Consider the following 15534-nt stretch of genomic DNA (forward strand, 5'->3'; position numbering starts at 1 on the left):
CAAGATATTTAGAATTTGAAAGAATGATTACTTCAGCAAAGCTGCTCATTGAATCAGGGGCTATAAACTACATATCTGCCAAATTAAAAAAAAATGCCAAATATATCAAACTTATATATCGCAAGTTTGAGTTATGTTAGTGTCTTTGGGTGTGTTGTTCATTAGTTCAACGGCTACAAAATGCTTGTTCAGTTGGTTCCATATGTTACCAGTAGGAGGAGCTAGTGAGCTTAAAATATAAAAACTCACATATTCCAGGGTGAAGATCAAATAGTAGGCTGTGTTTTCAGTTAAGTTGCTAGTTAGGCCAAGAGTAATGATTAGCGTACCTGATTTGTATGAAATAGTGTCGCTATAGCTATACTATAGTTGGCATTTATGAGCATCAAATATTTAAAACCCATATGCCTCAAGATTCTTACCTCAATCTTGAGGTGGTGCTATCGAAAAAGTTGTACTTCAGTTCGGCATTATCGAATTAAAGCAAGTTCATACATATGTTGGTTCTCCATAATCTGTCATTACGAAGGTGAAGCAAACGAATATCAAAGGTTTCTAAAACCGTAACCACGAAATTCAATGATTGCCAATTGAGAAGCAACGAACATTTTGTCGACAATACCTACAACTAAGTTATCAGCGATACACAAGGATTTGAATTATTCAGCTCACTAGTGTCCCTCAGTTGCCGAAAATCAAACTAATCAGACATGTATATCAAACTTTCTAAGAATATCAACCTTCTTATTGATTTGCATCGGCAGATATGTATAAAAGATTCAAATTTTCAAAACTCACTAGCTCCACTACCTCGTTAGGTTCAGGGCTATGTGACGAATATAGTAACGAAAAATAGTCCTGAACCTAACAAATAATTTTGAAAACATTGACTTAATAGCTGGTTTGCGTCATGAGATATGAGTTGAAAATATATTATGCTCACTAGTACGTCCTAGCGGTAGAATGCTTAACATTTTAGACATGCAGTATATAGCCGTTGATCTAACCATAACAACCGAAAACAACAGCCTTTTATCGAAACTACATTAGCCAATATTACAATTTCAAATTTTCGATGCTCACTAGCGCTTCCTAGTTATAGGATTCTGAATTAATCAAACATGCTGCACATAGTCCCAAATCTAACGGACAACTGTGCCGAAAACGCTGGCTTACTAGTTATGTATCGTGAGATATGTGGGTTTAAAATATTTGTCACTAGCGCCTCATAGTTGTAGAATGTTGAACTAAGAACCATCGTATGCTCTAGTTACAGAGCATCATAGTCGCTTAGTGGAATCAGAAAACTATGTTATTTTAGCTAGCGCCATGATGCGGTGAAATTCCCAACTAATCAATGCGTAATATAGTAGCCCTTTCCCTGTCGCAAAACTTCGCCGAAAAAAATTACTCTTCTGAGATATAAGCGTCCAAAGTTTCAAAAAAAAGCTGTTTTTAGACCTTTTTCACAAAAACCCCTCCCCGCGATGAACCATCCCCTTTTTGAATTTTATTATATTTTTAGTAAAACTCAATTGAATTTCAATTTTAGTAAAACTAAAAATAACCATATGTATTTTGCGAAATTACAGCAATTTGAATTTGGGGTCAATATGACCCCAAAACACAGACAACGTAACTATTTTTTGGCACAGACAGAAGGTTAAAGTCAAAGAAATTTAATTATTTAGTTCAATTTAAATCAAGGATCATAATAATATAATCCATGAGGAATACTTTAAGATAATAAAAACATAAAAATTCCAAAATAGTTTTTGGTAGTTTTCGTCGCCCCTTTATGTGGAGCCCGACCATCGTGCGGTGTCCAAGAAGGGTTACCACCGCTAGCTTTCGCTAACAGATCCTCGACCAGCGGGATTCAAACCCATAAGCCTCAAATATTGCTGAACAGCTTACTGCACTTCCTGCTAGAGCTATTAATATGGGACTGTTGAGGAGCTTTCGGGGTCTTTTGAGCCACGTGCACCGTTGGTTTGTAGTGCAGATATGCTAAAAGCTGATATATTAATTAGCGCATTTCATAAATTGTTCATTCCAAATATCTTACATTGGTCTCCCTAATCTCCAAGCTTTTCTTAGTCAGTCCGAATGATCTTCTTAGAGTGTATATGAAAGTTTCAATATATTTCAATCATACATTCTTACACGATTCATCGGTTTACTTACGCTATGGCTAATCTACTCAGGAGCAATAGTATCGCTTCAAGGCGAACACCAAGTTTATCCAGCTGTCTCCTACTGAATAATAGCGGAATAAGATAACTTATGTCTTAATGATAATAATGCCTACTTACGATTCAGATGCACAATCAGTTCAACAAATTTTATTTATCTGAATTCTTTACTTCGTTAATTTAGCTTTAATCAAATCAAATCTTCTTTTGTAGCTTAACTTAATGTAGCAAATACCGTACAATGAATCATCGCGTCAAAACAACCCTATTGTTCTTCAGGTAGCTATTAGTTCCTCCTGGCCCTATCGATAATATACTGCCTATAAACGCATAATTGTCCCATGTGAATAGGAAATCCAGCAAACATGGGACTGACATGTGTTTGTGGGCAATATAGTGATACCCGTGTGCCAACTGAGTTCAGCGCGATGCACCGCAACAGGACCAAGGATGGAAATCTAGTCATCATGACAAAATCCACGATGCATCGCGGTTGTTCTTTATCGTGCGATCAAAGCAACAACGATTAGGGTAGATGTACCAATAGTGGAGGTACTAAGCGCGATTGAACTTCATTTAACCGCCTTAATTCAAGAAGCGCAATTAATGCACATGATGATGTTGTAACGGGAAGCAACGGCCATTGACCTAATGAGAAAAATGATTTCATCGTAGTAATCCACGGCATGTCAGTGAAAAATAATACCTCCACTATTGGTACACTGTTCCTTTAGTTGCGGTATATTTTTAAATTCTGTTCCTATAGTTGCGGTATCCGTTGTTTTCTTATGGGATCCTCCACTATAAGAACACTTTACCGCAACTATTGGTACAAGCAAGAACAGTTTTAGCAAATTTAGTAAGTTTTCATCAGTTTTCAAGCAATTTGGGCGCTCTTTTCAACTATTCCGTGTATCAACAAGCCAATACGTCGATTGGCAGTGTAGGTTCTGTGGCTAATGGAATAAAATCAGTGAAAACGGCACTACCGCAACTATAGGAACACCCACAACTAAGGGAACACTTACCCTAGGTAACCTTTTGTCACAACAAACTACGCTGCGCGATTAATGCATCGTTCTGCATGTGGGCTAGTGATTAAGTGTTCGCGGGTCATACTTTTGTAATTCAGAGGATTGTTACATTTTTATCTGTTGATTTTCCTTCGGATATATTGTTTATGATTCTAAAATCATTCGGGCATCATTTTAGCGGAAAATAATAGCGCGAATGCGCCATGATACAAGTTGATCGCTACTTGTAACAACATCCGATAAACTCTTTGTTCCACGAAAAAAAATGCATCGGATGCTCCATATGTCGGTACAATGCCCGCTTGGTGAGGTGTTCAAATCATGCTGATGCAAGAGCGACGGCCCTCTTAAACCGTTCAAATACCGTGTTGTTTGTCGCTAGAGACGATTTTTTTTCATCCTTGTATGAAACCCTTGCTCTATCTATGGGCATTAAAGTGTTCCTTATTTTTTTTCTCGGCATTCCAACCTTCTTGTTCTTTGTCTTGACCTTACGTCCTCACTGGAACAGAGCTTGCTTCTCAGCTTAGTGTTCAATGAGCACTTCTACAGTTATTAACTGAGAGCTTTCTTTGCCAAAGTTGCATTTTTGCATACGTATATCGTGTTGCAGATACGATGATACCCAGGAAAGTCAAGGAAATTTCCATTACGAAAAGATCCTGGACTGACCGGGAATCGAACCCAGACATCTTCTGCATGGCTTTGCTTTGTAGCCGCGGACTCTAATCACTAGGCTAAGGAAGGCCCCGGCATTCCAACTTAAATTAGTCATAAGAAAGAACTTAGCTCGTTTCATGCAAGGGTGACACCTTTCTTCTAAATTGATTTACACGATTGTCTAGTGGAGCCCGATAACACCTTCGTTGGAGCAGTCCAAAGATAAACATTAGCAAACCTGTTGAATCTTTTAAATTCTACTCAAAGCACGTTTTTATCGCGATCTAACTTTGAAATAGACGAGCAAGAACTCACACTGACGTCAACGAAGCCATGGGCAGCCTCCCCTAGCAAAACGGATGAATCATTTCCTCGTTACCCTCTGGAAGCTATTCGGTTACATACAGCCACCTTCAACCACCCACCGGTGGGGCGCTTCGTTGGAAAAGGCTTTTCTCATTGCAATAACTTCTTTTCTCTTTTCAGACTCGAAAACATTTATAACCGATGTCGTATCCAGATGCAATATGTACGTACAAGGCAAAGACTCAGAATTAAATGAAAAATCTCACTCAGCATCACCACCTGCAGCTCGTGTACTAATTTTATGTCAGGAAAACAAGATTCACTTGGAAGCAAACGGGCCGAAGATAAGCTTCTAGGCATAAAGTGTGGCATTTAGGAAGAAATAAATTGGCATAATCTAGTGTAATGCAATATTTCAGCATCAGATTGCCGGCTTTCCTAATTAGAAGGATAAGCTCAACATCCGAAAATTCGGGGACTACATAAATTTACGAGCGAGTCAAAACGGATGGGAGCATGAGGATTAGTGGGTCTATATTCGTTGTTATGCTTTAGTAAATTACTAAATTTGAATTATGAATGTATCCTCATTTTAATCTTAATGCTCATTTATAAAGGTGACGTACGGTTTTAGACATTTTGTTATTGAAGGTGTCCCAGAGCAGGTATTGAAAAAGTTCAGCTCATGATCAAAAATCTGACGATTTCAGGCCAACTTGATGCTCATTACAGAGGTAGGCCGTGAGCAACACCGATCAGTGAACTTTGACGTTCATCTTCAGAGCCGCATGTGATCGTCGTCGCTCATCAATAAAAAATGAACTGATCTTATTGTCAAACTGCTTCTTTTTGGCTAATTTGAAAGCATCAAATAATAATTATATTTTGGAATAAAATAATGCAGCCCGTCCCTTCAACTTATTGTTCATCTTCCCGATATTACTTCCTTTTAAACGGAAATAATTTGGTAATATGGAATCTGCCCAAAACGGACCACCGGATAATTTTCGAAAGTGGTGTGAAACCGGTATCAACGATTCATTTTCCCTGATTGATCCTAAATCGAAAAGGTTTCCGATCTAGACTGTGCCTACGGCTGACAAGTGAATACTGATATTTCAATTTACTACGTGAGCAGAACAAGGAGCGGATCGATCCCAAAATTCTTTGGTAAAGTGAGCCTTCGTATATTCCCTTTTATATAAATTATCCTCCTTCCTGATGTCCATGGGATGAGACCATTGCTAAGAAAAAAAAATCACAAAATCTAAACTTTGTAAGTGTATAATTTGTAGAAAACAGTATACCTGCAGTGGCAGCTTTCAGCATCGCTTCCCTTGAGCAACGCATGGATTTGCGTGACATTTTGAACGTTTGCTGTTTTTAAGTATGTATCTGATGTCAGGTTGTTTAATTTGAAAAAGCACACTTCGATTAAGTTATGTGAAAACTCCAGCTCATTGTTTATCATGGCAACGAACTTCCTTGATCATTCATGGAAGTCTGAGCGAGCAGCATAGTTCGCTCACAGAGGGTGGGTACTATGATCATTGCAGGATCGTGCTCACAGTGCTCGCTCGTATCTTCAATGCCTGTCCCAGAGTGTATGAGCCCCTCTCCGAAGAAATACCGTAAATAAAAAATAAATACTCGTTTATGAGTGTGATACACGGTTTTAGACAAGTTGTTATAAAGGATCAATTTCAGAATTGTTGCAATAAAGGTTCTTTTTTTTAACCGAACAAGAATTATCGTATACTACAAGAAAAAATATTTTGCAGTCAAACATCCATGAATCGATATAAGAAGAGACCATCGACTCATGGAAATAGCCAGTAATGGAACAGAAATGCTTGGAAAGCTATTTGTGGGGAGCATCATAGTAATTAGAAAATAATTCCTGGGAAAATTCGGGGGAAATGTCAGAAGAGATGCATTCAAAATGTCATAAAAAATATACTGGAAAGCTGCGTAGGAATTACTGAAAGGCTTCCCATCAGAATCAAATGGAGAAAACGATTGAAAAATGGATTTTTTGCAAGGAATTTTCTGAATTACTGAATTACCTCTGCATTACTTGAAAAATTTTTTGGATGTATTTCTGTACGAATCACTAGTAGATTTATTGGGGAAATGTCAAGAGGTATCCCTAAAAAAATCCCTTAATGTATTTCTTAAGGAATCTATCGTTCTACTTGAAATTATTCAAAAACGCGTTTACTTGGTCTGCCAAATAGCTAGAAACAAAGGTACTTCAGAGACCTGAAATGAAAAAATGGACTTTTCAGAAACTTCAATTAAATTAATAACCAAGTCTTCATGAAAAGACCTATAGAAATAAAGACCAACAAATTCAATTAAATTTAATTTCACGAAATAAACTTTTTTCGCAGAATCAATAAACGACAATGATAACGATTATGGACCATTGTCTTTCGAACCGTTATTTTTCTGCCCGCTAACCAAGTCTCTATTCCAGCAAATTTACCAATCACATTGTCACGATCTCCTCGAAGCGTGTAAATATTGCCATAGTTTCGGGTTTTGCTGTTTACGTATCACTCAGAAGGTCAAGTATTACGCAATATGGATTCTCACGAAGCAATATTTTTCGCGACACTAACCCAAATCCAACATGACGTGAAGTATGGTGTCGGGTGTTTCTCTTTCATCAATCAGTAAAGGGAGCGTTCAAAAATTATGTGAAACAAAAATAAAGCTCCACATATTTTCTCAACAATCACTTTTGGACAAGTTATAAATGAAAAAGTGATAAAGGAAGACTGATCCATCTCATAAATTAGTCACGTGGTTAACGAGCAGACCTTATATAGTATATAGAAAAGTACTCATCTCTCTCACCCTAATCGGAAGCAATCTGGGCGCTACCGAAGACGAAGACACCTCAAAGTTTCCCCATTCCTCCCGGCAATAAAAAGTGATAATTTCGGATCCTGATGAAGAACCGAAGAACAAAGAAAAGCGTTTCGGAAAGTCACTGTGCCTGGTGATTGTCGTACCTTTGCCATAGGAAACGTTTTTCTTGCTCTTTCAGTAGAGAAAATGGTTTCATCATCAATCAAAACCACAGATTTGCTGCTAGCTAGAGAGGGAATCCTGTGAAACATTATCTTCCTTACGTGCTGCTCGCTATCAAATTTAAAAGTGATTCATTTGAAGACGCTCTAACTGTCTGGCAAAGCGAGGCGCAAAATGTGACATAGGAAACGAAATGGCGGAAGTTGCCAGATTGGATACAAACGAACATAAACATGATTGATTGGAAGGAATTGTATAAACAAGTCATGCAGATGACAACCTGGCAGCCGGGGGTGACGGTTTAATCTACAGCTAATAAAATCGCAGTCAAAATCTATTACTTACCGAGAAACGGATTTCCTTATCTAAAACGTTATCGTTGATGACCTGTATGAGACCTTCCTCGCTGGTTGGAAGAATCGGCACCAAAAAGACATATGGGGATTTTGTGCGTTCTTTCAGCTGGAAATGAATTAAGGAAAAGAGTAATTTAGTAATTGTCGTGCTATAAGCTAAGTTAGTTTAAAGATTTTCATTATTTTGTACGCCAATTGTTTCAAATTAAAACTCATTCCCACGTTGCTTTTGTGGTCCATTTCTATTTATTTCATACTTTGTCTATCGTACTCTCTGAATCCTATTCTTACTGAATTTTATTCTTACTGTTGAGATTAGTTTTCCGAGCCCCCGATCAATATAGTCAGATTTTGTTTTTCTTTTTTTAATATATTCTGCTTATACACGTTTTCAAAACTTTTATGAATTTCATAAATAATACGTCTGAACCTGAAGTTATACTAACTGAAACATTTGGTAGGTACACATGAGAAATAAAACTGAGGAATTTAAAAGGTTACGATTTTTGCGTAGGAGGTTGTTCACTTACATTATTTCTCGTAAGGGAAAGTGAATAGTTGGATCAATCAAGTGTGATGAATTTGACGTACCGTAATTCGAGGTGTAGCTGATCAGTGGGGAGAAGCTGATCATTCTTGAACCCACATGTATAGTCTGTGAAGAGAGCTACAATTTGATTTCAATCATCAACATTTCTGTAGTGTCGCATTAAAGGATATCTACTCATTGATTTCCCTAAATTTGGTTTGACGATAGAGATTATTATACCATGGAAAAACAGGGCTTTATAAAAAAAAGTTTAATGAACTGTTGAAGGGTTCATCTCTAAACAATCTACTATTGCCAAGGCCATTTAAAAACGCAATTTGAATAAACTTTTTAATACATTTCAGATTTGTTTTCTGAACCCAGTCACGAATTAGGATTGACGATAGATAATCATTTTCAGAGGAACAAATGTTCTTTTCGTGAACGGGTTGTTAATTTCTAAGAAAATTTCCTACATTTAGGCGTTTAATGTGGTTAATTCTGTAATTTACAAAGCTTAATTATGAAATTAACCGATTTATCACCATGTTATAAGATTTTTGACACTTAATTCAGATTCAGTGACCTCAAATTTAGTGAGTAGCATATCTCCTTATTTTTGGAAACCTATTACAGTAATTGATCAACTTCTCCCGGAATAAAAAAAAATAAATTTTTGATTTCTAAAAATTGTTTTTGTTACGATTATATCATTTTGTCAAAATAGCGATTACATAAATCGATAAACATCCAAGCAGTACTTGTTCGAAAAATATTTGGATGATAATACATGCATCCCACGGATGTTATTGAACAGAATCGCTCGAAAGCGATCAACTTCACCCCATTTTACGGTAATTGGATTTTAGCGTAGGTTCAAATAAATACTGGGAAGTATTGCGAATCTTTACTTAAACTACCCAACAAGTTGCGTGCCGGTGGCCCATGCGCCGAGGTGTGCGCCAGCCAAAAAGTAAATAAAGAAATGCCAAAATATCTCACCGAGGAAGTGGATCACTTTTAGGGCTCGAGTCCTAAACTGGAGAGCGATCATAATTGTTTTATCGATACAAAACAAGTGGAATAAAATTGTTCGTACCTTCTTGTGTTCAAGTTGCAAGCGACTGAAATCGTTTTGACCGACCCACAACTCGGCGCATAATCGTTCGGCGCGCAACTTATTTGGTGGTCTGCGCTTTTGAGAAAAGATTCGCAAAGTGCCCAACTAGTACAAGACCATGGCGCGTAACACTCGAAGTAAAGAGGTTGTGATCGAAATGCTAAAAATTCTCGAGAAGCTCAATAATCATATTAAATAGTTAATGATTAGCTTCTTGAGTTTTCTTCACCTTTCTAGATTTACGCCCCAGCTAGTACAGAGCCTGATTCTCAGTTTGGTACTATATGAGTACTTACTTTACTTAGATTTTGTGCCAATTAACCATTTTTCAAAAAAATACATAATGTCGGTGTTTATTGAGACCGGATAAGAATACATTTTGCCCTTGGAAGGATAGATCAACGATGCCCGCTAGTACGCATCGTACCCTCGTGATGTATACACAAATTCTTTCTTACTCTCGAAAGTATTCAAAACTTCCTTAAGCAATAATACAGTCCTTCTCAGTGGTACAAAAACAGTACTCTCCTGTGCTATTTGTCTTCTACTTAAACAAGGAAACATGGAAGGATTGAAAAGGGATCAATTTTCAATCCTTTTTTGGACCCAATTTTTCGTTAGACCCGTTAGTGAAAGCGGTGGTAAGGTAATCCTTCTTGGACACCGTCTTGGTTAAAAAATGCTCTTAGACTTAAAGAAGCTTTCAGTGACCTCTAGGATTGACGCTACAAAAAAGGGACAAATCATGTGTTATATCTGTGCAGCCTTTGGCTGTACGGTGTAAATTGTTTTTTTAATGACCCATGAATTTTAAACACTCTCAAAAATCAATTTTTTAACCGATTTTTGTTCTTTTAACTTAATATGAAAAATATGAGTATGGACATTTTTTTGAGTATGGCCACTCGGATATAAGGGACCTGGAACATGTTTCAGAAGCAAATGGTACATATCATATCCAGAAGTTCATACGCATGTATGGTACGACGATTCAAATTTCATGATAAATGATGTTTTATCGCTGACGAATAAGAACTTTTGACCGCAAACACAATTTTGAAACCAGTTCATATATTGCTCTAGAAATTCTTTCAGGAAAACCTCCAGAGATTCCATCAAGAGTTCCTCTCGAAATATCTTCTGTGTTTCCACCAGCCATTTCTCTAGACACTCTTTCAGAGATTTCTCCAGGAATTCCTTCGAAGATTACTCCAGGGATTGTACCAGAAATTCCTATAAGACAATCTCTACCATAATCTCTACTACAATTTCTCCAGGAATTTAACAAAGATTCTTCCGAGAATTTCTCCAGGGAGAACTTTTGATCGTTACTAGATTTTTTTAGACCGGGCTCCAGGAATATCTTCAGCAATTCTACTAGGAATTCTGTCAGGTGTTCCTCTAGGGATCCCTCCCAAAATTATAACAGGGATCTCTGCAGGAAGTATTTACATGTATTCCTGTAGAGATTTTGCGTGGAGATTCTTCAGTATAATCTTTACTGGGATTCTTCCAGATACTTTTTCGGGAACTTTCCAAGAAATTATTCCAGGGATTCTTTCAGAGATTTCTTCGAAGATTCTTCAAACGTTTTCTCCTGATATTTCTTACTTATTTTTTTATTATTATTAATTTGTGTTTACAGTATATTCCAGGCTGGGAGGGAGAAACCGATACAAAATATATGTAAGTCATAGTGAGCCGAGATTCTGCTGTCACGAACTGCCACTGTGAGCCCAGATCTTAAAGAATGGACAAATATGAAAAAAGCGCGTAATTGATCAAACAAGCATTTCAACAAAGTTCAACAATCGGTTGAAATTGAATTCCTGCACACCCAAAAGCAACGCCACGATAGCACCTTTTAATTTGGTCGTATATAAAGTACTGAAACACGCATCTTTTTACTCTTTTCCAATCAAAATTAAAATTAAATGCACATAAAACTATGGCCCTTTTTCCAAGTTTGTCCAGAAAGATCGCAGGTACACATCAAAAGAAAACTAACGATTTTTCCCAACCCTTGCTTGATTGTCGTTGGTGAAGGGAAGTTATCTTGCAATTTGGAAAAGTGTTGTTCAACATTTCGTGTGTGGTATCTGTGCCTCCCTTCCAAATTCCAGGGAGTGCTCCAGGGATTCTTTCAGAGATGTCTTCAAAGATTCTTCAAACGGTTATCTCCTGATATTTTTTATTTATTTATTTATTTTTTATTATTATTAATTTGTGTTTACCAATGTGGCATACATATTCTATTCTAATATTCATATAGGCCTTCCTAAAGAAATCTTTCCTTCCAAAAAAAACTTAAAGCTAAGTTCCAGGAGTTCCTCCAGGGATTCTCAAGAATTACTCTTGTTAGTTCTCCAGTTATTTTGCAAAAAAAAATCCTCATAGCATAAGAAAATTGCCCAGGTAGAGCTCTCAAGATTTCTTCAGGGATTCCTTCAGGGATTTCACCAGGAATTTCTTCAGAAGTTCTGTCAGGAGTTCCTACAGGGGTTCTAAAAGAAATTACTTCAAGGTTTTTCTTCAAGAATTCTCTTAGGGATATCTCCAGGAAAATCGCTACATAATTCACTCAAAAGGTTTTTTCAAGTAATCCTCCAGGAATTCCCCGAGAACCTTTTCCGGAGATTCGTTGGCCTCCGAAAATTCCTGTACAATTTTTTCTAGAGATCTCATGAATACCTCGAAAGATTTAATCAGAAATCAGTTTTGGTTTCCTACCTACATTTTTGCTTAAGGAACTTCTTTACTGAAGAAGTTTTTGAAAAGCCAATAGATATATTCGTGAGGAAATGGCTTAATAAATTCTTTGAGCCATCCATAAGGGAACTTCTAGCAAAATTTCATGAAGAAATCCTTAAAGTATTCCCTAGATATTCCTGAATGATCTCTTCTTGAAATATGTGGGGAAATCTCTGTAGTAATACTTGAAGGAATCCTTACCGTAATCTCTAGAGAAATCTCTGGTACAATACCTTAAGGAATCCTTGCCCAATCCCTGGAAGATTCCTTGGAAAATCCTTAACCAAAATTCTTGCAGGAGTCTCTAGATAAATATCCGAGGAATTCTCTTGAGGAATTACTGAAGAAATCTCTGAACAATTTTAGCGGAACCCATGTAGAGGTTTTTCTGGAGAAATTCCTGAAGAAATTTCTGGGTAAATCTTTGGAGAAACCTGTATTTTCCTGAAAGAATCCCTGGAGAAATTCCTGTGGAAATCTCTGAAGGATTACATGGGTAATTTGTTGAATGAATCAATGAAAGGTTACCTGGGTTAAACAATGATGGGGTATTTGAAGGATTAGCTGGGTAACTTGCTGAAGGAATCCCTAGAGGCCTCTCAGTAGGAATCCCTGAGGAAATTATTGGAGTAATCCTTGGAGAAACTCCTGGAAAAATCATTGTGAAGATTATGCGAGAGGAATCCCTGGAGAAAACTTTTGAAAATTTCTGGAGAAATTCAGTGGAGGAATCAATGGAGAAATCCATGAAGAAATTTTCCTAGAGGAATCTAGGTAGAGATTTTTCTAATGTAGTCCCTGAATAAATTCTTAGAGTTTTTTCTTGTAAAGTTCCTGGAGGATGATTCCATGGTTAATCTTTGGAGGAAATTCTAGAGGAATTCTCCAACTTCCCGAAGAAACTTTTAAAATGCCGAAACGAATCTCTGGAGAAATTTCTGAGGGAATCCCTTGAAGATCACTAGGAAATCTCCTTGAAGTAATTCACGTAGCGACTTTCCAGGAGGAACGCTCTAAAAAATCACGAAATAATTTCTTGTAGAACCCCTGGAGGATTTCCTGATGGAACCCCTAGAGCGATCCCTGGAGGAATTCATGGAGCCCTCAAGAGATATCCCTGCATGTATCCTCGAAGGAATTCATGGTGAAATTTCTGATGAAACATCTGGAGTAATCCTGTTACATCAGGAGAAAGACTTTTAGACATCTCTGCAAAGATCACTATAAAGTTTTGCGAGGATGAATCCTTGAAGGAATCTCTGAAAGAATATCAGGATAAATTGCTGGATTATTGCTGGATGAATATCTGTAAAGATTCCTCGAAGAATCCTTGGATAAATTCCTTAAAGAATCTCAGTAAAAATGTTACTTATGGAATCTACGAAGGAATTACTGGAGACATTCCTGCGGAACTCCTTGAGAGATTTCTAGAAAAATCCCTGTAGAGAAATCTCTACAATAATCCTTGGAAGGACCCCTGCAGAAACTTTTGGCAGAATTCCTGGAGAAATTTCTGAAGGTATTCCTGGAGCCCTATCGAAGATGTGTGTGTGTGTGTGTGTATACAATCCACCTCCCACTGACCGGCAGTGCTTTTATGGAAGAAAATTGTATGCAGGTATTTATTGATACCCTTCGATATCTTTATATCTGCAGACAATTTTAGCCCAGGAGATGAAAGGTGATAGCTCTACTGAAATTCCAACGACCCATTTCAAGAATGGCAGTAAATACACACACATTCTGAGGTCATTTTCATATACAGTAAGCCCCGCATAAAAACACCCAGATATCAAATGGATATCTGAAATGTTTTTACACTTCCCGAATCGAAAATTAAATTTTCGACCCTGGCACGTATTTAGTTTCATAGGGTAATAGGTGAGTAAATAATAATAAAGAATGAATTTACCAGGATGTAACGCTGTTTCTCCCGTCGCCGCATTGTGCTTACACACTTTCACTACACTACACACGTAACATGATCGATTCTGACCGCATCACCTGCCCCGGCAGGAGCAAGCGTCAGGGTCAAAGGATCACACACTACTAAAATAGCCCGCGAATCACGCCACTCTTCTCCCCCCAACTGCACTGCGCGCCCAACACGTTTAATCCTGCTTGACCGCTTCACCCGCCCCCGCAGGAGCAAGCGTCACGGTCAAAGGATCACACACTACCTCCTGGAGCCCTATCGAAGATGGTCTCGAAAATCATAGTGATAAAAAAGATCTACCCGTAGCAATCCCTTGAGAAATCTCTAGTGATATCCCTAGAGGCATCCCCGAAAAAATCGCTGTAGGAATTACTGTAGATTATCTCTAAGGAATTTCTAGTAAAATCCCTTTCTAGTAAAAATCTTCGAAGGAATTCCTAGAGAAATCTCAGTCTCTGGAGAAAATTCTAGAAATATACCGAGAGAATTACTTGAAGGAATCATTAGAGATTTTCTAGAAGGAACTTCTGGGGGATTTCTTAGAGCCATATTTAAACTGGTCCCAAAACTACGTTTGCGGTCAAAAGTTCTTATTCGTCAGCGATAAAACGTAAGAGCTGGTATTCCTCAAGGTAGCATTTTGGGGCCAATGTTGTACAATATTTTCACATCTGACTTACCTGAGTTACCTCAGGGATGTTCAAAATCTTTGTTTGCGGATGACACAGGCCTCTCCGCCAAAAGACGATGCCCGCGTATCATCTATACTGCCCATAAAGGCATAACTGTCCCATTTGGAAAAAGTAGGCAATGAGAAAATAGCGCTCAAAGTTTGAAATTTGTCTTCTCATACAAATGTTCAGAATCTTCTTGAGCATTTGTACATGCTATATTTATTTCACATAACCGCACAGATAACACTTCTATTGATTAGCAAAATATATAAACTTGAACAAAATTCACGTTTTTCATTTGCTATTTTGGTTCAAAGTTCACATAGAGACTGTTATGCCTTTATTTTTAAACGTGGTACTGCACTAACTTCATATTTTTGCACGACATTTCCGAAAAAAAGTGTGGTAATTTTTGGATACAAAGTAAAGTATATAATAAAATATGAACGTTGTGACGATTGTGTTGGTTTGAAAACCCATATGGGAAAGTTATGCTATTATGGGCAGTGCAGTAGATGGCAAAAAAGTTTGGATACTTGCAAAAATGAAGATTTCTCCTAATGCTTTCGAAACACAACTTATAATATTCCCACATAAAGCTAGGTATGCTGTTCCACTCAAGAAAAGTTAAAATTTCTGCGGAAGAAATGGTTAAGAAATTTTCTACAGTTTGCTACATTTGAATTGACATTTCTTTTCAACTGCATACTACGATCAGGTTTATTCAATTGACCTGTAAAAATTCTGAACTGCCACTACAAAATAAATGTAACATGTTGTTAAAAAAAATATTGCAAATAGTTGTTTACCAAATTGAGATGATAGTATTACGGTTCTTCTGAAAATTTTCCGTTCTACCGCAGCTGTCAAAGTTCTACCGTAGGCCACGGCATAAAAATTAACAAGGCAGGCTCTTTACTGGTGTAAACATCGA

General features: G+C 37.4%; 1 protein-coding gene across 11 annotated transcripts in view; it reads right to left on the bottom strand.

The window, feature by feature from the left end:
- LOC5570905 (cGMP-dependent 3',5'-cyclic phosphodiesterase) overlaps positions 1-15534 on the bottom strand; it is a 181183-nt gene that overhangs the window by 153362 nt on the left and 12287 nt on the right. For all 11 annotated transcript variants that reach the window (XM_021844958.1, XM_021844955.1, XM_021844954.1 and 8 more), the window contains one exon: positions 7580-7696. In XM_021844958.1, coding sequence (XP_021700650.1) covers positions 7580-7696 — 117 coding nt within the window. The remainder of the gene's footprint in view (positions 1-7579; positions 7697-15534) is intronic.

Source organism: Aedes aegypti, chromosome 2 (assembly GCF_002204515.2).
Source record: "Aedes aegypti strain LVP_AGWG chromosome 2, AaegL5.0 Primary Assembly, whole genome shotgun sequence".
NCBI classification, from domain to species: Eukaryota; Metazoa; Arthropoda; class Insecta; order Diptera; family Culicidae; genus Aedes; species Aedes aegypti.